The 24,456-nt window shown below is 42.3% G+C and overlaps 1 protein-coding gene across 5 annotated transcripts in view; it reads left to right on the top strand.

The window, feature by feature from the left end:
* Positions 1 to 24,456, top strand: part of MFS16 (major facilitator superfamily transporter 16) — a 168,800-nt gene that overhangs the window by 84,129 nt on the left and 60,215 nt on the right. For 3 of the 5 annotated variants that reach the window (XM_070083733.1, XM_070083732.1, XM_070083734.1), the window contains exon 7: positions 8,225 to 8,311. The exons of the other annotated variants lie outside the window; for them this stretch is intronic. In XM_070083733.1, the coding sequence (XP_069939834.1) occupies positions 8,225 to 8,311 (87 nt within the window). The remainder of the gene's footprint in view (positions 1 to 8,224; positions 8,312 to 24,456) is intronic. 5 annotated transcript variants of the gene reach the window in all.

Here is a 24,456-nt window from a genome sequence, read left to right as displayed (position 1 = left end):
TCTCTCTCTCTTCCTCTCTCTCTCTTCCTCTCTCTCTCTTCCTCTCTCTTCCTCTCTCTCTCTTCCTCTCTCTCTCTTCCTCTCTCTCTCTTCCTCTCTCTCTCTTCCTCTCTCTCTCTTCCTCTCTCTCTCTTCCTCTCTCTTCCTCTCTCCCTCTCTCCCTTCCTCTCTCTCTTCCTCTTCCTCTCTCTCTTCCTCTTCCTCTCTCTCTTCCTCTTCCTCTCTCTCTCTTCCTCCCTTCCTCTCTCTCTCTCTCTCTTCCTCCCTTCCTCTCTCTCTCTCTCTCTCTCTCTCTCTCTCTCTCTCTCTCTCTCTCTCTCTTCCTCCCTTCCTCTCTCTCTCTCTCTCTTCCTCTCTCTCTCTTCCTCTCTCTCTCTTCCTCTCTCTCTCTTCCTCTCTCTCTTCCTCTCTCTCTTCCTCTCTCTCTTCCTCTCTCTCTTCCTCTCTCTCTCTCTCTCTCTCTCTCTCTCTCTCTCTCTCTCTCTCTCTCTCTCTCTCTCTCTCTCTCTCTCTCTCTCTCTCTCTCTCTCTCTCTCTCTCTCTCTCTCTCTCTCCCCCCCCCCCTCCCTCCCCCTTTTCCCTTCTCTCCCCCTCTCCTTCTACCCTCCTCTTCTCTTTCTCCCTCTCTCTCACTCTCTCCCCCTTTCCCTTCTCACTCCCCCCCCCCTCTCTCTCTCTCTCTCTCTCTCTCTCTCTCTCTCTCTCTTTCACTAAAAAAAAAATGGTTGGGACTCGCAGGAATCAGGGATCAGATGACAATGGTACTGGTAGGGAGGAATGGATGGAAGAGCAGTGGAAAAGGATGGAACAAGAGTGGGAGAGAAAATTAGGAGAGCTTTCTGAAAAAATGGAGAAAGAGCTCTCTGTGAAATGGAAAAAGAGGCTGGAGAAGGAGACGAAGAATTGGGAGGCACAAGTCGAAACTGCAGTAGCCAGGGTAAGGGTCCTAGAATTTGAGGTAAACAGGCTGAAGCAAGTCTCAGGGGCAGTGACCAGAGAAGACACAGCATATGAAGCTGAGAGGCTGAACAGGAAGGAAGGAGATATGAATTATGCTAAGGTCATATCAGCCTGCAAAGAAGGGCCAGGGAGTGAAAAGGAAGAGCAGCTGGGTGCAGATGGAGAGGGAGATAGGTCGAATGCTGAGGTACAACCATGCTACCAAGAGCCACTGGAAAAATCAAGGGAGAAAATTACCACATACAGACAGGAACCAGAGTCACAGAGGGAGAGGCAATGGGAGGAGGAAAGGGCAAAATCAGTGTTTATCAATGGGCTTCGGGAGAGAGAGGAAAGGACACACACTGAAAGACAGCAGGAAGAAAGAAAGGAGATTGAGAAAATCATCACGGAAATCGGGGGAGAAGACATGGACGAGATTGTAAATTTTCAGAGAATAGGGGGGTACTTGAAGGGGAGAAACCGACCGATCAAGCTGATTCTCAGGACAGAAACAGTGCGGAACAGGATCCTCCAAGAGAAACCACAGTTGAAAAACTCGGAAGAGTACAAGAAGGTGTCTCTAGACAGAGACAGAACACAAACAGAGCAACAGCAGCTGAGGGAGAGGACAAAAAAGCGAAAGGAGCTAGGAAAGGAGACAAGGATGGAACCAGCAGAGGTCAGTCAGAGCAGAACAGAGCAGCAAGGGCAAGCACACACACAACTATCCTCAGAACCCCACAACCTATCACACCATCCCAACACACACTACAATCCATACCCACAGCTTCCACCCAACCCCCAACCATAGAATCCCACAGTATGCTACCAGGTCTCCCACCCCCACAGGCCCCCCAAACCACAGTGTTGGAAAGGAAACTGAAGGTATGGTACACAAACGCTGATGGAATAACAAACAAGTGGGAGGAGTGGCACGAAAGAGTCAAAGAGGCATCACCGGACATCATAGCGCTCACAGAAACCAAGTTTACAGGTATGATAACAGATGCCATCTTTCCAACGGGATACCAGATCCTGAGGAAAGACAGAGGGAACAGGGGAGGTGGAGGAGTGGCACTGCTGATCAAACACCGATGGAATTTTGATGAGCTGGAGAGAGGAGACAGCGGAGAAGAAAGTGATTACATAGCGGGAACGCTTCACTCTGGAGGTCCCAAGGTGGTAATTGCAGTGATGTATAACCCACCACAGAACAGCAGGAGGCCAGGGCAAGAGTATGACGAGAGCAATAGAGCGATGGTTGACACACTGGCTGCAGTGGCCAGAAGAGCTCATGCATGCAGGGCAAAGCTCCTGATCATGGGTGACTTTAACCACAAGGAGATTGACTGGGAGAACTTGGAGCCACATGGGGGCCAAGACACATGGAGGGCTAAGATGATGGAGGTGGTACTGGAGAACTTCGTGTACCAACACGTAAAGGACACTACAAGAGAGAGAGGAGAGGATGAACCAGCAAGACTGGACTTAGTATTCACCTTGAGTAGTGCAGATATTGAGGACATCACATATGAAAGACCCCTTGGGGCCAGCGATCATGTGGTTTTGAGCTTCGAATACACAGTAGAGCTACAAGTGGAGGGGGAAGCTGGAAGGCCAGGGCAAATGAAACCAAACTACAAGAAAGGGGACTACACGGGAATGAGGAACTTCCTGAACGAGGTTCAGTGGGACAGAGAACTGGCAGGGAAGCCAGTTAATGAGATGATGGAATATGTAGCAACAATGTGCAAGGAGGCTGAGGAGAGGTTTGTACCCAAGGGAAACAGGAATAATGAAAAAGCCAGGATGAGCCCATGGTTCACCCAAAGGGGCAAGGAGGCAAAAACCAAGTGTGCTAGGGATTGGAAGACATATAGAAGGCAAAGGACCCAGGAGAATAAGGAGATCAGTCATAGAGCCAGAAACGAATATGCACAGATAAGAAGGGAGGCCCAACGACAATATGAAAACTACATAGCAGCGAAAGCCAAATCTGACCCGAAGCTGTTATACAGCCACATCAGGAGGAAAACAACAGTCAAGGACCAGGTAATCAGGCTAAGGAAGGAAGAAGGAGAGACAACAAGAAATGACCGTGAAGTATGTGAGGAACTCAACAAGAGATTCAAAGAAGTGTTCACAGAGGAGACAGAAGGGGCTCCAGAAAGACGGAGAGGTGGGGCACACCACCAGGTGCTGGACACAGTACACACAACCGAGGAAGAAGTGAAGAGGCTTCTGAGTGAGCTAGATACCTCAAAGGCAATGGGGCCAAATAACATCTCTCCATGGGTCCTGAGAGAGAGGGAGCAGAGGCGCTATGTGTACCCCTAACAATATTCAATACATCTATCGAAACAGGGAGATTGCCTGAGGCATGGAAGACAGCAAATGTAGTCCCAATCTTTAAAAAAGGAGACAGACATGAAGCACTAAACTACAGACCAGTGTCACTGACATGTATAGTATGCAGAGTCATGGAGAAGATTGTCAGAAGAGTGGTGGAACACCTAGAAAGGAATGATCTCATCAACAGCAGCCAACATGGTTTCAGGGATGGGAAATCCTGTGTCACAAACCTACTGGAGTTCTATGATAAGGTGACAGCAGTAAGACAAGAGAGAGAGGGGTGGGTGGATTGCATTTTCTTGGACTGCAAGAAGGCATTTGACACAGTACCACACAAGAGATTAGTGCAAAAACTGGAGGACCAAGCAGGGATAACAGGGAAGGCACTACAAAGGATCAGGGAATACTTGTCAGGAAGACAGCAGCGAGTAATGGTACGTGGCGAGGTGTCAGAGTGGGCACCTGTGACCAGCAGGGTCCCACAGGGGTCAGTCCTAGGACCAGTGCTGTTTCTGGTATTTGTGAACGACATGATGGAAGGAATAAACTCCGAGGTGTCCCTGTTTGCAGATGACGTGAAGTTGATGAGAAGAATTCATTTGATCGAAGACCAGGCAGAACTACAAAGGGATCTGGACAGGCTGCAGACCTGGTCCAGCAGTTGGCTCCTGAAGTTCAATCCCACCAAGTGCAAAGTCATGAAGATTGGGGAATGGCAAAGAAGACCGCAGACGGAGTACAGTCTAGGGGGCCAGAGACTACAAACCTCACTCAAGGAAAAGATCTTGGGGTGAGTATAACACCAGGCACATCTCCTGAAGCGCACATCAACCAAATAACTGCTGCAGCATATGGGCGCCTGGCAAACCTCAGAGCAGCATTCCGACATCTTAATAAGGAATCGTTCAGGACCTTGTACACCGTGTACGTTAGGCCCATATTGGAGTATGCGGCACCAGTTTGGAACCCACACCTAGCCAAGCATGTAAAGAAACTAGAGAAAGTGCAAAGGTTTGCAACAAGACTAGTCCCAGAGCTAAGAGGTATGTCCTATGAGGAGAAGTTAAGGGAAATCAACCTGACGACACTGGAGGACAGGAGAGATAGGGGGGACATGATAACAACTTACAAAATACTGAGAGAAATTGACAAGGTGGAGAAAGACAGGATGTTCCAGAGACTGGACACAGTTGGAAGCTGAAGACACAGATGAATCACAGGGATGTTAGGAAGTATTTCTTCTGCCACAGAGTAGTCAGGAAGTGTTATAGTTTGGGAAGCGATGTAGTGGAGGCAGGATCCATACATAGCTTTAAGCAGAGGTACGATAAAGCTCATGGTTCAGGGAGAGTGACCTAGTAGCGATCAGTGAAGAGGTGGGGCCAGGAGCTTGGACTCGACCCCTGCAACCTCAACTAGGTGAGTACAACTAGGTGAGTAACACACACACACACAGATAAATACAGGCAGACAGAAGGAGATAGAGACAGCCAATCAGCCAGCCGCCGGTCAGCCACCAGCCAGCCACCAGCCAGCCAATCAGCTAGCTGGCCTTCCAGCAGGGCAGCCAGCCTGCTGAACACGTATTACACGTTCCAGAATTGTTTCTCTTTACTTAGGGCATAGGTTCTATGAAATTCTGGCAGGAGGAGACTACCAGTGGTACCAACATCGTAAGGATGTTGCACATGGGTTATTATTGAGTTTTTTTTTATATTTCCTCGACCACTTGTGGCCACATCCACCTCAAAGCCACTAAACTCAGGATCAGCATCACTTTCCTCTTAAAAGGGGAGCATTAATATGACATGTCATAAGTGAATTCCTGGTGTTTGCCGCGCTGTTTACTCTAGCTGGCGCTCAGTTGAACTGGTGCTCCCACAAGGTACTAAGTGGTCCCAGACTTTTTAATACTGTGCACACTGAATGTTAAGACCCATTCTCTGCTGACCAGGCATCTCAGGCCAATTGTGCCAAATTTGGAGGCAGGAAAAATAAAACGTTGATCTATGTTTGGAGTGCTAGTGGTAACAATGTAGATCTACGTTTGGACAGTTAAAGGGTTAATGGCCACTGCTAAGCAGGCTCATCTCCAATCCAACCTTTCTTACTCATATAATTGTTCAACCTATTTTTAAAGCTACCCAAGGTTTTGATTTTTTTTTTTTTTGTGGCCACAAACACCTTTGTGCCATCAAGACCACCATAAAAATATTTGTATGGTATGTACACAAACCTAAATAAGTCACAAGAGGAGAGAGAAACAATGAGAGGGATGGTGTGAGGGAGGGATTACTGGAGTAGTGTTGGGAGGGAGGAGCAGTGGGAGGGAGGGAATGAGTGAGGGAGGAGCAGTGGGTGGGAGGGAGTGAGGGAGGAATGGTGGAAATGAGTAAGGAAGGAGCAGTGGAAGGGAGGGAGTAAGGGAGGAGTGGTCATTAGGTAAGACACACATGCCTACTGTGTAGGCGAAACGTTTCGAAATAAAGATACCTAACTGTTGCATATGTGTCTTACCTAACAACCTGTCAGTATTTTATACCATTTTAATGTTCACTCTGTCAGACACTGCAACACAAGGGTATCTTGGTACAGACCTGAAATAAACTTTGTCAACTTCTGCTAGTGAGAATGGCTGGATTTGAGAGGGACCTGACCTTCCAACGACAACATTCTTACCTCTACTAGTGGCCTACATCTCACCTCCTGGTGTTATATAAGGCTCCATCCTGTCACTTCAACTCCATATTGTTTCAGACTATGGAACAATACTCTTCTCCAGACTAAGGGGCTGACCACCTCAAAACTTCAAGGGTGATGGACTGATTACATTGTCTTCAAGTATCTTCTGCTTCTATCAACTTTGCTGTACTCGACTGAAGAAGCCTACTGTGTAGGCGAAACATTTCGAAATAAAGATACCTAACTGTTGCATATGTGTCTTACCTAACAACAAGGGAGGAGTGGTGGGAAGGTACCCAGATGACAACACCAGTGGGGTTTGGTTCATTTCTTTATCACTAGATACTTGTTTAAGAACCAAACTGATGCAATACAGTAGTTACTGTATTCACATTTTTACCTATGTTCCTCTTATGTAAATGGAGCCAGGGATATATAAATACTGGTGCTACCTACCCATACTTAGACAAGATCATAACATATGTAGCCATAACCTGTGGCTTGTTTATATATCACAAAATATGAATTTAACAGCCTAACTGAAGAGGTATTTTAATGTTACAGTTTTTCATTTTATTTTGGGATGAATCTGATCAGCATTTAATGTTTGTCAGTGGAAAATGCACAGAAGAGTTAGGAAGGGTCTTGTAATGCACCATTACCTCATTACCTACAAATACAACATGGGGAATACAATGTACATAGTGTATGTTGTATTTTGTAACTAAATTATGTAATATTTTGTATTTACTAAATCTGCATGTTTAATGTTGGTGCTTAGACTACTGCTCTGTATATAAGTTTAGCATATGATCTTTTTATATCTAGTTCACAGTACCTTCTGCATATTTATGCTATAAAAAATTTGCTAAGAAACTTGTCAACATTTTTCTCGCCTCTCAAAACTCCTCTCACATTACTAGCTTTTGCTTTTTCTAAACTTCTTCTTTTCTTCTCAACCCTACTTCTCCTTTTCCTCTTTCATCCTCTGCCTTCTCTTCCTCCCTTCCCTCCTACTCTCCTCTTCCCTCTTACCCTCTTCCTCTCTTCCTCTTCCTCCTCCTCTCTTCCTCTTCCTCCTCTCTTCCTCTTCCTCCTCCTCTCTTCCTCTTCCTCCTCCTCTCTTCCTCTTCCTCCTCCTCTCTTCCTCCTCCTCTCTTCCTCCTCCTCTCTTCCTCCTCCTCCTCCTCCTCCTCCTCCTCCTCCCCCTCTCTTCCTCCTCCTCCTCCTCTCTTCCTCCTCCTCCTCTCTTCCTCCTCCTCCTCCTCTCTTCCTCCTCCTCCTCCTCTCTTCCTCCTCCTCCTCTCTTCCTCCTCCTCCTCCTCCTCCTCCTACTCCTCCTCCTCCCCTCCTTCCTCTCCTCCTCCTCCTCCTCCTCCTCCTCCTCCTCCTCCTCCTCCTCCTCCTCCTCCCCTCCTTCCACTCCTCCTCCTCCTCCTCCTCTTCCTCCTCCTCCTCCTCCTCCTCCTCCTCCTCCTCTTCCTCCTCTTCCTCTTCCTCTTCCTCCTCCTCCTCCTCTTCCTCCTCTTCCTCCTCTTCCTCTTCCTCTTCCTCTTCCTCTTCCTCTTCCTCTTCCTCTTCCTCTTCCTCTTCCTCTTCCTCTTCCTCTTCCTCTTCCTCTTCTTCCTCTTCCTCTTCCTCTTCCTCCTCTTCCCTCCCTCCCTCCCTCTTTCCTTCCCTTTCTAATCTTCCTCCCTCCTCTTTTTTCCTGTATAATTATTCTTCCTTTTTCCCTCCAATTTGTTGTTGTTGTTTTCCTCTTCCTTCTTCAAAGTATCTTAGAAAAACTTCATTTTATTACTTTTATTCAAAATGTATGTTGACTCATTCCAGTAAAAAGTTGTTTGTGAAAAGTTTTGTTGGAATTAGTGAAGTTGTGTACTGTACTTGTGTTCCTCTGTGGTCTTGTGTTTGTTGATAAGGAAAATCAAAGAGAAGTTAAACAGCACTCAATGATATAATATTATTCACTACTAGAATAAGTCTGCAGCCCTCCCCCCCTTACCCGCTTTAATATGAAAAATCTGGATATACCGGATTACAATAATTGGGTATTTTTGGGTTTTGATTTCTTTTGCATAATTTTAATGAGATATTTTTACTTCGGTATTAATTAATTTTGTAGGTTTCAGTAGATGTACATTTTCTCTTTGATTTTCTTGTTGCTGTAAATGGAAAAAAAAAGTGTTAAATGTAGCCAGTGGGTTAATAGGCTAACCTAGTGCTTCATTGTTACTGGTATTCATAGCCCGAGGGAGTTTCTCCCCCACCAAGAAGACGTATGAGAGCAGATCATACATGGGCAAGTGAAGAGACTGCTGCCCTGCTCGACGATGTGAGTACAGTATTTATTGCTTATGCTTTGTCTCTAGTGTTAGGCTGCTTTAGCACATATCTCACATGCTTCTTATAATACATGTAATGTTGTTTGAATGTAAATGCTAAAGTAGGTGCAACACTTGTAGATGGTGTAGTGAGTTTGGAGTGCCAGGGGTAACTGAAAGTGGCGAGGTAAAAAGGGGCCTTAAATGAGTGGTGTGTGGAAAGAAGTTTGGCAATAGGTAATATATACATACTTATTTGGGGACGAAGAGGGTAAATAAGTATATGAGATAGGATATAGGGCATAATGAGAGCAGTTTGTTGGACTATGTATTAGTAGATGAAAAGTTTATGGGTAGACCTCTGGATGTACATGTGTTTTAGAGGAGCAATAGATATGTTAGGTTATCACTTAGTGGTATCTACAGTAAGGGTAGGAGGTAGATGGAGTACAAGGAGACTGGCAATAGTAGGTAAGAGAAAAGTGAAAGTAAATGAATTAAAGAAGGAAGCAGTCTTGGAAAGATATTTGCAACTATTGGAGAAAAGGTGGGCTAGAGAAAGTGCAGGAAATGAAGAGCAAAGGTTTGTTAGTATAAGAGTGTAGGTATTGTGGTAAGAGGAATTATTGCTGAAGTGATGAGAGACAAAGGCTGGTAAAGGAGAGAAAAAATAGCTTATGAGAGGTTTTTGCAATGTAAAAATAATAGACGAAAGGCAGAGTTTATTTAGGAGGAGGTTGAAAGAGTGGTAAGGGAGTGCAAAAGTAGAACCAATGAAAGAATGGGCTAGTCTTTACCAGCAAATTTTTCTTAGAATAAGAATCTGCTTTGGAGAGAGGTCAATAAAGTGAGGAAGCCTGGAGAGCAAAATGCCTTTGACAGTTAAAAACAATGATGGTTTTTATGGTTTTATTAGCTGTTTCTTTGGTATCACTTGATAGAATGAAAGACATACTTCTAGAGATGATTTTGGTGGGTTTCATGATAAGATGTAGTTTGAAATTGGGTCTTGAAATTGAGCTCAAAGTAGTGGAAATATTTGGTTTTGCAGATTTTTCCTGAAGATGGGTAAGACTCCCCTACACTCCAGTCTGTTTTATGGGTTTTTAATAAGTATGATTCAATTAGTGAGATGCTATAAACCATGACCAATCGTTCCTGGTTATAGTTTAGTATCTCAGAAATAGAATAAATCTTTTGTTTTTGTGTGATTTAAGAATTCAAAATGGAAGGCAAATGTAATATAGGAGAGGCCTGGGGACATGACTAATGAACAGAGGAAATATGTTAGTGCCAGGAATGTTTCCATTGTTTATTTTGGACTATTTTTAAATTAGTATTTTTTTTAATTTTGTGTAAAATTGGCCAGATTACTAACCTTTGTGCACTTGTAGGGTAGTTTAAACAGTTGAATGGGAAGTTTCTTGTGCTCACTTGATAGTGTAAAAGCTAAGAATTTGGTCAAATGGAACAATGGAATTGGCTTACAATAGTACTAAAAGTGGGTGAAATTGATGATGCGTACTTTATGCCAACATAGCTAATGTTGACTTCTCCTGTTGTCTTGCCTTCTGGCTTCATTTTCAATTTTAGATAATTTTAATTTTCTTTGTATACGTGATGATACATCCTGTGTTTTTATTGTAATCATAGTTGAACTGCTTTGGATGTTAACAGCTATATCATTATGCAAAAGTTCTGTCATTATTTCAAGCATATTACTTATTGTTGTCAGTAGTGGAAATGCTCAGCAACCCTAGCACTTGACATATGCTATGGACAGTCACAAGGTACTACTTGCTTAACATGACAGACTTTCCTGATTCTTTTATGCTTTAGTCCATCATTTCTCAGCTTAATTTGCCAGATAACCTATCAGTCTGAGAATTTGCTCACCATGACTCCTGTCATCCATACCTGGGTAAGAAAACAATGCTGAGTATTTTTGTTGAGCTTTGTCATTATATGGATACAGTATTTTTAATAGTCTTGGTGCAGGCAGCTCGCTGACCCATGGAAACCTACTCAGAATACCATGGAGCTCATTCTCAGCTGTTTAAGGAACTCTGTTTTGCACATTGCAATGGTATCTTCAGGGCTTGATATAAAGGAAATTATTAACTTTGCTGGTTTCATCAATCATTATACAAAGACAAAATGACAGTAATAAATACTACTAATAAATAAATAATGCATTATTCTAAAACTATAATATGAATGTTATACTGCAATTACCTTTAACTTCAGGTATTTTATGCTTGAAGAATGCAAACTGCTCTAGTTGGACATGTCAGTAACCTGCATACAGTGCTAACAATGCAATGAATTAAATGTTTTGCATGAGCTTTTCTAATTTTATTTATGGTGAACTTTGATTACTGTGAACAAAAATGTCATAAAAAATTGTTGTTAATCATGATTAGTATAGTATGTATGTACAGTGGTGTCTTGACTTATGAGTTTAATTCGTTACGTGACTGAGCTCGTAACTCAATTTGCTCGTATATCAAATCAGTTTTCCTCACTGAAATTAACTGAAATGCCATTAATCCATTCCAGCCCCCTAAAAACCACCCCAATTTTTTCATTACAGGTTTTTAAACAAGGAAAATGTATTTATAAATAAGAAATGATTTTTGCCAGATCCCAGTAATGTTGTAGAAATGCTGGAGTGTATATGAAACTCCTTGAAGCATGGTGTAAGATGAGTGTCACTCCACTGCTGACAGTGCATCAGTGGAGTAACAATTGATGACTGTGCACTGCCCTGGCTTTATTTTTCACTGTTACACATAAACATGTTTGTCTTTCTGTTTGTTTCTATTTGTCTGTCTGTTTGTCTGTCTAGCTCTGTCTATGTTTATCTCTGTCTCTGCTTATCCCTTTCTGTCTTCCTGTCTCTCTACTTGTCTCTGTCTCAGAGGGAGAGCTGCTCATGAACCAACAGGTATTACACACAATGCAGAGTCGTCATGTTTGATTCCTGAACAAGTGAAAGTGTGTATTACTTGCTTATTATGCCTTATATCTAAAAGCATAATACTCTATAGCACTTTTTTGGGTTATCCTAGGTAATTTACACTATGTATAACTATATTTATGTGTACCTGTGAGACAGAGATAGACAGAAATACACACAGACACAAGGAGACAGAGACAGCCAAAGCAAATCAGCCAGCCAGCCAGCTGGCCACCCAGCCAGCCTGCTGAACATGTATTACACATGTTCCAGAATTGTTTCTCTTTACTTAGGGCATACGTTATAGAACATTCTGGCAGGGTTTACCTGGAGCTTACCTGGAGAGGGTTTCGGGGGTCAACACCCCCACGGCCCAGTCTGAGACCAGGCCTTATGGTGGATCAGGGTCTGATCAACCAGGCTGTTACTGCTGGCCGCACACAATCTGATGTACGAACCACATCCCGGTTGGTCAGGTACTGACTTTAGGTGCCTTTCCAGTTCCTTCTTGAAGACAGCCAGGGGTCTATTGGTAATCCCCCTTATGTATGCTGGGAGGCAATTGAACAGTCTGGGGCCTTGGACACTTTTTGTGTTGTCTTTCAATGTACTCGTGGCACCCCTGCTTTTCATCTGGGGAATGTTGCATCTCCTGCCAAGTCTTTTGCTTTCATAGGGAGTGATTTTTGTGTGCAAGTTTGGTACCAATTCCCCCAGGACCTTCCAAGTGTATATTATCATGTATCTCTTTCGCCTGCATTCGAGGGAATACAGATCAAGGACCTTCAACCATTCCCAGTAGTTTAGGTGCCTTATTGTACTTATGTGTGCCATGGATCCACCATGAGGCCTGGTCACAGACCAGGCCATGGGGGCATTGACACTCTCCAGGTTTGCAATGTCGCCAGCCGAAGGGGGCTGTTAGTTTACAGCAGTATTCCAGCCTAGAGAGCACAAGCGATTTGAAGAGAATCATCATGGGCTTGGCATCCCTAGTTTTGAAGATTCTCATTATCCATCCTATCATTTTCCTAGCGGATGAGGTAGATACATTGTTGTGGTCTTTGAAGGCGAGACCCTCTGACATTATCACTTCCAGGTCCTTGTATGGTTAGAATTTGTCGTGTACCCTGATACATTTTTAATTTCTTCAAGTTTCCCATATCTGTGTAGTTGAAATTTCTCCTTGTTGAGCTTAATACTGTTTTGAGTGGCCCATTTGAAGATTTGGTTGATGTCTACTTAGTCTCATGGTGTCTTAAATGGAGGTCACTGCCATGGTAATCCGGGTGTCATGCAAAAAGGAAGACATGGAGCTGTGGTTTACATCTCTGTCTATGTCAGAAATGAGGATGAGGAATAGAATGGGAGTGAGTACTGTGCCTTGTGGAACAGAGCTTTTTACCATGGCTGCCTGGGACTTTACTCTGTTTACTATTACTCTTTGTGTTCTTTTTGTCAGGAAGTTGTAGATCCATCTACCAACTTTTCCTGTTATTCCTTTATCATGCATTTTGTGCACTATTACACCATGGTCACATTTGTCGAAAGCTTTTCCAAAGTCTGTGTATACTGCATCTGTATTTTGTTTATCCTCTACAGCATCCAGGACCTTGTCATAGTGGTCCAGTAGCTGGGATAGGCAGGAGCGACCTGCTCTAAACCTGTGTTGCCCTGTGTTGTGTAATTGATGGGTATCTAGGTGGTTGGCGATCTTGCTTCTTAGAACCCTCTCAAAGATTTTTATGATATGGGATGTTAGTGCTATCTATCTGTAGTTCTTTGCAATTGCTTTACTGCCACCATTGTGGAGTGGGGCTATGTCTGTTGTTTTTAGTGTGTGTGGGATGACCCCTGTGTCCATGCTCCCTCTCCATAAAATGCTGAAGGCACGCAATAGGGGCTTCTTGCAATTCTTGATGAGCACGGAGTTCCACGAGTCTGGGCCTGGGGCAGAATGCATGGGCATGTCATTTATTGACTCTTCAAAGTCTTGTGGAAGAATAATATCGGAGATTTTTGAGATGACCAAATTTTGTGTTTCGTTCATAAGAATTCATTTGGATTATCCACCCTTAGTCTGGGCATTGGCTCACTGAACACTGAGTCAAATTGGGACTTTAGTATCTCGCTCATTTCTTGGCTGTCATCTGTGTATGTCCCATCCCGCCTAAGCAGGGGCCCAATGCTGGATATTGTTTTTCCCTTAGATTTAGCATAAGAGAAGTACTTTTATTTTTTTTTTCAGTTTCCTTTATGGCTTTTAGTTCTTCCTGTGATTCTTGTCTCCTGTAAGATTCCTTCAGCTTAAGTTTGATATTGGCAATTTCATTAACTAGTGCCTCCCTTCGTATTTCAGATATACTGGCCCCACTCAGCAGCTCTGTGACTCTTCACCTCATCTGTATAGGGAACATCTCTCTCTGTAGTTTACATCTTCTCTTTCTTTTTCTTAATGGAATGTGTCTTGAGCAGATCTCAACAACCACAGAATTCATTCTTTCAAGGCAAATGTTCGGATCCGTGTTGTTTAGGATATCTTCCCAGCTTGTTTCATTTAGGACATGGTTTACTTGATCCCATTGTATGTTTTTGTTATTGAAATTGAGTTTCATGAAGAGACCTTCATGGCTGCTCATATTTTGCTGGTCAGGAGCCTTGTGCATGTATGTCTGTGACACTACCAGTGGTATCAAAATTGAAAGGATGTTACACATTGGTTATTATCGAGGTTTTTTATATTTCCTCGTTATGTACATGTTTATAGAGGGGCAACTGATATAGCAGATCACTATTTAGTTGTACCTACAGTTAGAGTAAGAGGTAGATGGGACAAGAGGAAAATGGCAACAACAAGTAAGAGAGAGGTGAAAGTGTATTAACTAAGGGAGGAGGAAGTTCCGGCGAGATATAAGCAACTATTGGCAGAAAGGTGGGCTAATGAAAGTATGAGTAGTGGGGGGGTTGAAGAGGGTTGGAATAGTTTTAAAAATGCAGTATTAGAATGTAGAGCAGAAGTTTGTGGTTATAGGAAGGTGGGTGCAGGAGGAAAGAGGAGTGGTTGGTGGAATGATGAAGTAAAGAGTGTGATAAAAGAGAAAAAGGTAGCTTATGAGAGGTTTTTACAAAGCAGAAGTGTTATAAGAAGAGCAAAGTATATGGAGAGTAAAAGAAAGGTGAAGAGAGTGGTGAGAGAGTGCAAAAGGAGAGCAGATGATAGAGTGGGAGAGGCACTGTCAAGAAATTTCAATGAAAATAAGAAAAAAATTTGGAGTGAATTAAACAAGTTAAGAAAGCCTAGGGAAAGAATGGATTTGTCAGTTAAAAACAGAGTAGGGGAGTTAGTAGATGGGGAAATGGAATTGTTGGGGAGATGGCAGGAATATTTTGAGGAACTTTTAAGTGTCGACGAAGAAAGGGAGGCAGTAATTTCATGCATTGGCTAGGGAGGTATGCTATCTTTTAGGAGTGAAGAAGAGCAGGATGCGAGTGTGGGGGAGGTGTGTGAGGCATTACGTGGAATGAGAGGTGGTAAAGCAGCTGGAACTGACAGGATCACGACAGAAATGTTAAAAGCAGGGAGGGGGGGGTGGATATAGTGTTAGTGGTTGGTATTTTTGTTTAATAAATGTATAAAACAGGGGAAGGTACCTAGGGATTGGCAGAGAGCTTGTATAGTTCCTTTATATAAAGGGAAGGGGGACAAAAGAGATTGTAAAAATTATAGAGGAATTAGTTTACTGAGTATACCAGGAAAAGTGTACGGTAGGGTTATTATTGAAAGAATTAGAAGTAAGACAGAATGTAGAATTGTGGATGAGCAAGGAGGTTTTTAGAGTGGGTAGGGGATATGTAGATCAAGTGTTTACATTGAAGCATTTATGTGAACAGCATTTAGATAAAGGTAGGGAAGTTTTTATTGCATTTATGGATTTAGAAAAGGCATATGATAAAGTGGATAAAGGAGCAATATGGCAGATGTTGCAAGTACGTATATGGAATAGGTGGTAAGTTACTAAATGCTGTAAAGAGCTTTTATGAGGATACTAAGGCTTAGGTTAGGGTGTGTAGAAGAGAGGGAGACTACTTCCCAGTAAAAGTAGGTCTTAGACAGGAATATGTAATGTCACCATGGTTGTTTAATATATTTTTAGATGGGGTTGTAAAAGAAGTAAATGCTAGGGTGTTTGGGAGAGGGGTGGGATTAAATTATGGGGAATCAAATACAAAATGGGAATTGACATAGCTACTTTTTGCTGATGATACTGTGCTTATGGAAGATTCTAAGGAAAAATTGCGTAGGTTAGTGGACGAGTTTGGGAGTGTGTGTAAAGGTAGAAAGTTGAAAGTGAACATAGAAAAGAGTAAGGTGACGAGGGTATCAAATGATTTAGATAAAGAAAAATTGGATATTATATTGGAGAGGAGTAGTATGGAAGAAGTGAATGTTTTCAGATATTTGGGAGTTGACGTGTCAGCGGATGGATTTGTGACGGATGAGGTTAATCATAGAATTGATGAAGGAAAAAAGGTGAGTGGTGCATTGAGGTAAATGTGGAGACAAAAAACGTTATCTATGGAGGCAAAGAAGGGAATGTATGAAAGTATAGTAGTACCAATGTCTTGGGAGGTTCGCAGGAGATATGATTGTTGGAGTTAAACACACTTGTTGGATGGTAACACATATATTAGCAGAGTATGAAGGGGAAGAGCCCAAACTGTCTGTCTTGCCTGGCGTAGAACTATACGGGAACTGAGGCCAAGGTAGCGCGTCCCACGCACTCATGCTGCATCACGTGACGTCATACAACTAGTCACTAGGCCTAGCAAAGGGGTCGTGTATGTAAAACATATGGATGGTACCAACTATGATACTCAGATAAGCTATACAACACATGTAGGGGATCAGCAACTATGCTGACAGCTCGGTCATGTTACATATGTCGTCTCGACATATAATACTACGCTGTAGGCTGAACAGGCAGGTAGCTCTGGGCTGATTCTATACAATAGCAAAGACATATGTAACTTAGAACTAATAGATGGTATCGTAATGAGTGTTAACCCTTTGAGGGTTTTCGTCGTACTAGTACGTCTTACGCGTAGGGGTTTTTGACGTACTAGTACTCATAAATTCTAGCGACCTCAAATCTAGTGGGAGAAAGCTGGTAGGCCTTCATATGAAAGAATGGGTCTATGTGGTCAGTGTGCACAGTCTAAAAAAAATCCTGCAGCACACGGTGCATAATGAGAAAAAAAAAACTTTTTCCATTTTTTTTTAATAAATCAGCGACTTTGCAGTGTATTTTCGTATAGTATTTATTGTTGTATTCTAGTTTTCTTGGTCTCATTTTATAGAATGGAAGACATATTACTGAAATTGAGATGATTTTGACTGGTTTTACAATGAAAGGTGCCTTGAAATTGAGCTCAAAGTATCAGAAATGTTCGATTTTTACCAAACTTCAAAAGTAAACAAATCGTGCCAAGCATGCAATACACGTCAACTGGTGAGTCTAATATTCTTTCACAAGTGCACCAATAATATTTATACCATTTTTTACACTAATGCAGTAGTCTGCATAACAGTAAATCTTATATTTTTTGTGAGAATAAAAATTCAAAGTGGAAAGCAAAAGAATATAAGAGGGGCCTTGAGACGTGACTAATGACTAGAGGAAATGTCATTTTAGTGCCAGGAATGTCTTTCTTGTTTATTCTGGACCCTATTCCGAAATTGGCATCTTTTGAAATTTGTGTGAAATTGGCAAAATTGCTAAATTCTCACCACTGTACTGGATAGTTGAATTTATAAATGGGTGGTTTCTTGCACCCATTCGATAGAAAAAATGGAGTTCTAGCGAAATATTCATGTTTTTTGTCGACTAGTACAGTGAAATTGGCCGAAAATGGGGCTCAAAGTGGGCAAAATCGCCGATCCGTAAACATCGCCGAGACCGCTAACTTTGCGAGAGCATAATTCCGTAAGTTTTCTATCAAATTTCAAACTTTTGGTGTCGTTATGATCGGGAAAAGATTCTCTATCTTTTCATAAGAGAAAATAATTTTTTTTTTTTTTTAAATTTGGCCGACCCTGAGAACGAGTTTCGGAGAGGGCCTGTCGACCCTCAAAGGGTTAACGTAATGCATTACAAATTGTAAGTACAAATCATATTATAATAAAGGATGGAATTGATCGATCGATCTGTATTCATGCACTCTACGGATTCTGAGGAAGAATAAACATATATTTACAAAGGTGAAAGTAAATTAACAGCAAAGGCAAATCTGGCGTGCTCAGATCATTACTGCTAAATTCTCAGAATTTGGAGGGAACGTGAACACAAAAAAAAAAAAAAATTCTGAAAACTGATCAGCTGATAACAAAACACACAGCTGACAACTTCATTCATCTTGGACATCTAATTATACAGACTATGTACATTTAAACCCAACTCTGCGAGGGTAAGATTTACATATGCAGAATGGTTATCGTCTTTTGGAGGATCGAATTCCTTTGCAATGGCTAACACATGCCTTGACTGAGGGAGATCTGAACAAGTATCTACAAAAGATACCTGTGGGTTTCTCATTACTTGTCGAGTACGCAAAGAATAACGACATTCAGGATGATTATCTGGCTGAGTATTAGAGGTAGAGGGTATAGAGTCAGGAGGATTGTCAGCAACTGACACATTAATCTGGGTAGGATTATCATCCTCGATGTTGCATACTAATTTCATATTATCTAAATGCGATTCTTTATACTGACCAGTACTAATTTCTCTAAGCTTATACTTATTGCCATTGATATGTTCAACTACTCGATTGCCATTGATATGTTCAACTACTCGATAAGGGCCAACAAACTTTTGATCGAGCTTAGGCATTGCGGATGTTTTATTGAAATTAGTCAGCATTACTCTCGAACCCACTTTAACTTTTGTCGGCTTAGCACGGCTATTAGTTACTGTAGTAAATTCTGCTGTTGATTTATGAAGTGTTTCACGGATTCTTCTAAAAACACTCTGAGCTATGCTGGTACGAGTTTCTATGAAATCACCAGGGTTATAATTGGGTTTCGGAGTGGAATACAACAACTCATAAGTTAAACGCTTGTCTACACCATACAATGCATAATGTGGAGTGTCACCTATAGAAGAAACCATACCCCGGCCGGGATTGAACCTGCGGTCAGAGAGTCTCAAAACTCCAGCCTGTCGCGTTAGCCACTAGACCAGCTAGCCACAATAAGATTTGTCCAACTAGGTATATTTCTACACCATAGGAAGGTTAGCACAGGCACCACTGTGACCACAAATGCAAGTTTTTACAGACGAATCTCCAGCTAGAGTGGCCGTGACGAACTCTAGCTCAAGTCCCTTCACTGCCATCAACATGACTCACGAAATCGTAATGACACGAATGGACAAATCTTATTGTGGCTAGCTGGTCTAGTGGCTAACGTGACAGGCTGGAGTTTTGAGACTCTCTGACCGCGGGTTCAATCCTGCCCGGGGTATGGTTTGTTTGCAATCGTGTCATTACAATTTTGTGAGTCATGTTGACGGCAGTGAAGGGACTTGAGCTAGAGTTCGTCACGGCCACGCTAGCTGGAGATTCGTCTGTAAAAACTTGCATTTGTGGTCACAGTGGTGCCTGTGCTAATCTTCCTATGGTGTAGAAATATACCTAGTTGGACGAATCTTATTGTGGCTAGCTGGTCTAGTGGCTAACACGACGGGCTGGAGTTTTGAGACTCTGACCGCGGGTTCAATCCCGGCCGGGGTATGGTTTGTTTGCAATCGTGTCATTACGATTTCGTGAGTCGAGTCACCTATAGAAGCATTGTAAGCAGAATTTATGGCATATTGAACATCTGGTATAACTTCATCCCAGATTTCACTATTGGGGTTGATAGTGGCTCTCAAAACATCTAGTATTTTCTTATTTGTATGTTCTGCCAAACCATTACTCGCAGGATGATGGGGAACAGTGGTTGACTTAGAGATCTTGTACAAGGTACACAAATTTTCAAGAATCTCATGACAGAATTCACCTCCATTATCTGTTACTAAGGACTTAGGGGTGGTATGCCTGCAGATAATGTGTTCTTTAAACGCTTTAGCTACTGTCTCGGCAGTCTTATCTGCAATAGGAACTAACTCACAATATCTAGTGAAATGGTCTACCATAACACACAGATGTTTGTTGCCTTGGAGGGAACATTTAAAATTGGTTAACAAATCTAGCGCAACTCTTTCTCACGGTTCGCTAGTAGTTGGATACACCTGGATTGGGTTAGGACCATTGTCAGTTGCCATACGTGGCCAAAAGTATTTCATTCTGGCTTGTTTCACAGAACGTTCCATACCAGGGTGTGCAACACCTGGTGCATCGTGAACTAGCTGTAGAGCTACATTCACTAATGACTGTGGAATTACTAACTGGTATGGTAGGTAAGACGCTTAGGCAACATTTAGGCAACTTTATTCCGAAACATTTCGCCTACACAGTAGGCTTCTTCAGTCAAGTACAGAAAGTAGGCAGGAGCAGTAGAGATGTGAAGACGATGTAATCAGTCCATCACCCTTGAAGTTGTAGATTTGAGGTTGTCAATCCCTCAGCCAGGAGAAGTTCTGTTACAAAGTCTGGAACTAACTGAAGATCAAGCGACAGTGTTGAGACTTAAATACTGTCGGAAGGAAAGGTGCAGAGTAGTAGTAGGGAGAATGTAGCCATTGAGAAGTCACTTTCCTCTCAGATCAAACAATTCTTATATGAAAAAGTTGTCCAATGTGTTTTCTCTTCTGTACCAAGATGCCATTGTGTTGCAGTGTCTGAATACCATTTTGATATTCACTAATTGGTATACTCTTCTGCTTGGAGTACCCAACTCGGCTGTTCAATGCAGTAATTCTTGACTCATGACAGTCACTAATGGGTGCTGGTGGCTTCACAGTCAGAATAAGGTCTTCCTGGAGCAGGAATCAAATCACACCAGACCACATGGGATCTGTTCTTTGGGCATTCTTTACATCCTCGGCAGTAAATGGAGGGTCTGCAGTTACTGTACTAACATGTCGCGATAAAGCATCTGCGACTACATTTGACTTGTAATAAAGTTGGTAGAATTACCGACAATATGTAAGGTAAAAGGACACAAGTGCAACTAATGTGACATTTTATTGTGGCAACGTTTCACTCTCCAGGAGCTTTATCAAGCTTGATAAGCTTGATAAGTCACATTAGTTGCACTTGTGTCCTTTTACCTTACATTTGACTTGCCAGGTAAGTGTTCAAAGGTAGAGTTGAACTCTTGGATAGGCAGGGTCCATCTGGCTAACCTTCCAGTAAGTTGTTTGTTCTGGAATAAAGGTATCAGTGGTGCATGGTCTGTCAAGACATGAACAGGGTACTGGTAAATAATGTCTCAGAAGTGCTTTAAAGACCATACTATTGCTAAAGCTTCTTGCTCCGTTACTGTATAATTACGTTCAGCCTTCGTAAAGACTCGACTAGCAAATGCAACTGCGTTGTACTTGCCATCAGTCTTCTGAGCTAGTACGGCACCTATACCAATTGAACTAGCATCAGTTGTCAGATAGAAGGGCTTAGAAAAATTTGGAAACTTCAAAATTGGAGCAGACGCTAGCTTTTCTTTTAGTGTTTGGAATGCTCTTTCTTGACGGAAGGTCCAAACAAAAGGAGCATCTTTCTTAAGCAACTCAGTTAGAGGAGCTGCTATTGAAGAAAAATTAACAGTGAAAGATCTATAAAAACCTGCTAGACCCACAAAGGATCTTACGGCATCAGCAGTTTTGGGGGATGGAAAATTTAGTACTGCCGTTACTTTACTTTGATCAGTCGTAACCCCTCTAGGAGTGACTACGTGACCCAGAAACTTAATTCCTGATCTGAAAAATTGGCATTTGGACAGTTTGATTTTTAAATTGGCTTCTTCAAACTTACCAAGTGCTACATCAAGTCTTTTCAAATGTGTATCCACATCTTCAGACAAGATGATTACGTCATCTAAGTGCACCATAAGTGCTTTACCTATGGGACCTCTAAAGATATTGGTCATGAGCCTAGAGAATGTGATAGGGGAGGATCGTAATCCAAAGGCCATATGGAGGAAGTGATAATGACCTGTGGGAGTGGAGAATGCGGTTAACTCTTGGCTGTCCTCGTGAAGAGGGACTTGCCAAAACCCTTGTAACAAGTCCAGGGTCGAGAAGACTTTGTTATCTCCGATGTTACATAAAAGATCACCAAGTACAGGAAGTGGGAAGTGATCTGGAATATAGTTTTCGCATTTAACTTCCTAAAATCAATCACTGGGTGCCAAGTACCGTCCTTCTTAGGTACTAGGATCAAGGACGCATTCCAGGGTGAATTGCTGGGTGCAATAACTCCATCATCGAGCATCTGATTCATCAGTTCTGCGACAGCAACTTGGGAATGAGGCATTCTGTACGCAGGTATATAGATAGGTCTAGTACCAGGTTCAAGTGGAATACGATGGGACAATAAGTTCGTTATACCCATCTTCTCACCTGGTAAGGCAATGGCTTTAAGACGTTTGTTCAACAGAGTCAACAAATGCTTTGACCTCGTCTGGGAAGTTAGTGGGAGCTAAGTCTTTCTCCTCAACTGGTGGGATGGATTGATCCAGTGGAGTGGATGAGGTCTCCCCTGTTGAAATAACACCAACCCACTGGTCAGGTGGCAAGTCATCCTGTACTTGAACAGGGTAAGGATAGTGAACCAGGTCAACAAGATTAGTACAGTGGACCCTCGACATTTGATATTAATCCGTTCCTGAGAGCTCATCGAATGTCGAAAATATCGAAAGTCGAATTAATTTTCCCCATAAGAAATAGTGGAAATCAAATTAATCGGTGCAAGACACCCAAAAGTATGAAAAAAAAAAATTTTACCACATGAAATATTAAGTTTAATGCAATAGAATAATTACAATAACAACAATAACAGTAGATTAATAACAATAGAATAATTGACACTTACCTTTAATGAAGATCTGGTGATGATTGATGGGATAGGAGGAGGGGAGAGTGTGGATGGTGTTAGTGTTTAGAAGGGGAATCCCCTTCCATTAGGACTTGAGGTAGCAAGTCCTTTTCTGGGGTTACTTCCCTTCTTCTTTTATTGCCATTAGCACCAGCTTGAGAGTCACTGGACTTCTGTCACACAACATATCTATCCATAGAGGCTTGTACCTCTCGTTCCTTTATGACTTTCCTAAAGTGGTTCACAACATTGTCAGTGTACAGGTTGCCAACACGGCTTGCAGTAGCTGTGTCAGGGTGATTTTCATCAAAAAAGGTTTGCACTTCAAGCCACTTTGCACACATTTCCTTAATCTTTGAAGTAGGCAACTTCTTCAATTTCTCTATCCCCTCCTCCGAAGCAGTTTCCTCAGGCCTGGCCTCTTGCTGTTGAAGATGATCTAGCAGCTCATCAGTGGTTAGTTCGTCATTGTCCTCCTCCACCAACTCTTCCACATCCTCCTCACTAACCTCCAACCCCAAGGACTTCCCCAATGCGACAGTGGATTAGTCAACTGGCATAGGATTCTCAGGGTTAGCCTCAAACCCTTCAAAATCCCTTTTGTCTACACATTCTGGCCACAGTTTTTTCCAAGCATAGTTCAAGGTCCTCTTAGTCACTTCCTCCCAAGCCTTACCTATAAGGTTTATACAATTGAGGATATTAAAGTGATCCTTCCAAAAAAAATTTTAGAGTCATTTGAGTTTCTGTGGTCACTACAAAGCACTTTTGAAACATAGATTTTGTGTACAGTTTCTTGAAGTTGGAAATGACCTGCTGGTCCATGGGCTGCAGGAAAGGAATGGTATTAGGAGGCAAAAACTTGATCTTAGTGAAGCTCATGTCCCCAGAAAGTCGCTCTGCCAAATCTGTAGGATGACCAGGGACATTGTCTAATACCAGGAGGCACTTAAGGTCTAATTTTTTTCAATTAGGTAATTTTTCACAGTGGGGGCAAATGCATGGTGTAACCAGTCATAGAGAAAGTCCCTAGTGATCCATGCCTTACTGTTTGCCCTCCTCAGCACACACAAATTAGCCTTGAGTATATTCTTTTGCCTGAACACTCTGGGAGTTTCTGAGTAATACACCAATAAAGGCTTCTCTTTGCAATCACCACTAGCATTGGCACACATCAGAAGAGTAAGCCTGTCTTTCATATTGTGCCTTTTTTTGTTATTTATAGGCTTATGTCCTGGGAGTGTCTTTTCCTCCTGAATAATGTAGGTCCTGCTTGGCAATTTCTTCCAAAACAGGCCTGTTTTGTCACAATTAAACACTTGTTTAGGTTTCAATCCTTCAGCCTCTATGTACTCCTTGAATTCATGTACATATTTTTCAGCCGCTTTGTGATCCGAACTGGCAGCCTCACCATGCCTTACCACACTGTGTATATATGCCACTACAATTCTTAAATCTTTCAAACCACCCTTTGCTGGCCTTAAATTCACTCACATCACCACTAGTTGCAGGCGATCTCTTTACCAAATCATCATGCAACTGCCTAGCTTTTTCACAAATGATCGCTTGAGAGATGCTTTCTCCTGCTATCTGTTTTTCATTTATCCACACCAATAACAGTCTCTCAACATCTTCTAACACTAGCGATCTCTGTTTCGAAAACAAAGTTGCACCTTTTGCAACAACAGCTTCCTTGATTGCCTTTTTCTTGCTCACTATAGTAGAGATGGTTGATTGGGGTTTACTATACAACCTGGCCTGCTCCGACACACGCACTCCACTTTCGTACTTTGCAATTATCTCTTTCTTCATTTCAATAGTCATTAGCACCTTTTTTCTCGAAGGGTTGGCACTAGAAGCTTTCTTGGGGCCCATGGTTACTTATTTTGCAGAAACAAGCACCAAAAACAGTGATAATATGGAATGTACTGAATGTATCCTTAGATGCGCGCACACTGGCTGGCTTGTAAACACTGGCACACTCGGGGCAGTTCAGGCCACACGTGGACACGTCTCGTATGAATCGTATCGAATACCGGGTTTTCCATCGAATGTCGAGGCGAAATTTTTGCATTAAAATGCATCGAATGTCAGATTTATCGAATGTCGATGCCATCGAATGTCAGGGGTCCACTGTATTTGCTCTGAGAGAAACACTGTGAC

The sequence above is a fragment of the Cherax quadricarinatus genome, chromosome 10, assembly GCF_038502225.1.
Source record: "Cherax quadricarinatus isolate ZL_2023a chromosome 10, ASM3850222v1, whole genome shotgun sequence".
Taxonomy (NCBI): domain Eukaryota; kingdom Metazoa; phylum Arthropoda; class Malacostraca; order Decapoda; family Parastacidae; genus Cherax; species Cherax quadricarinatus.
Note: the sequence above shows the minus strand (reverse complement) of the source record. Positions and strands in the feature narration are given on the sequence as shown.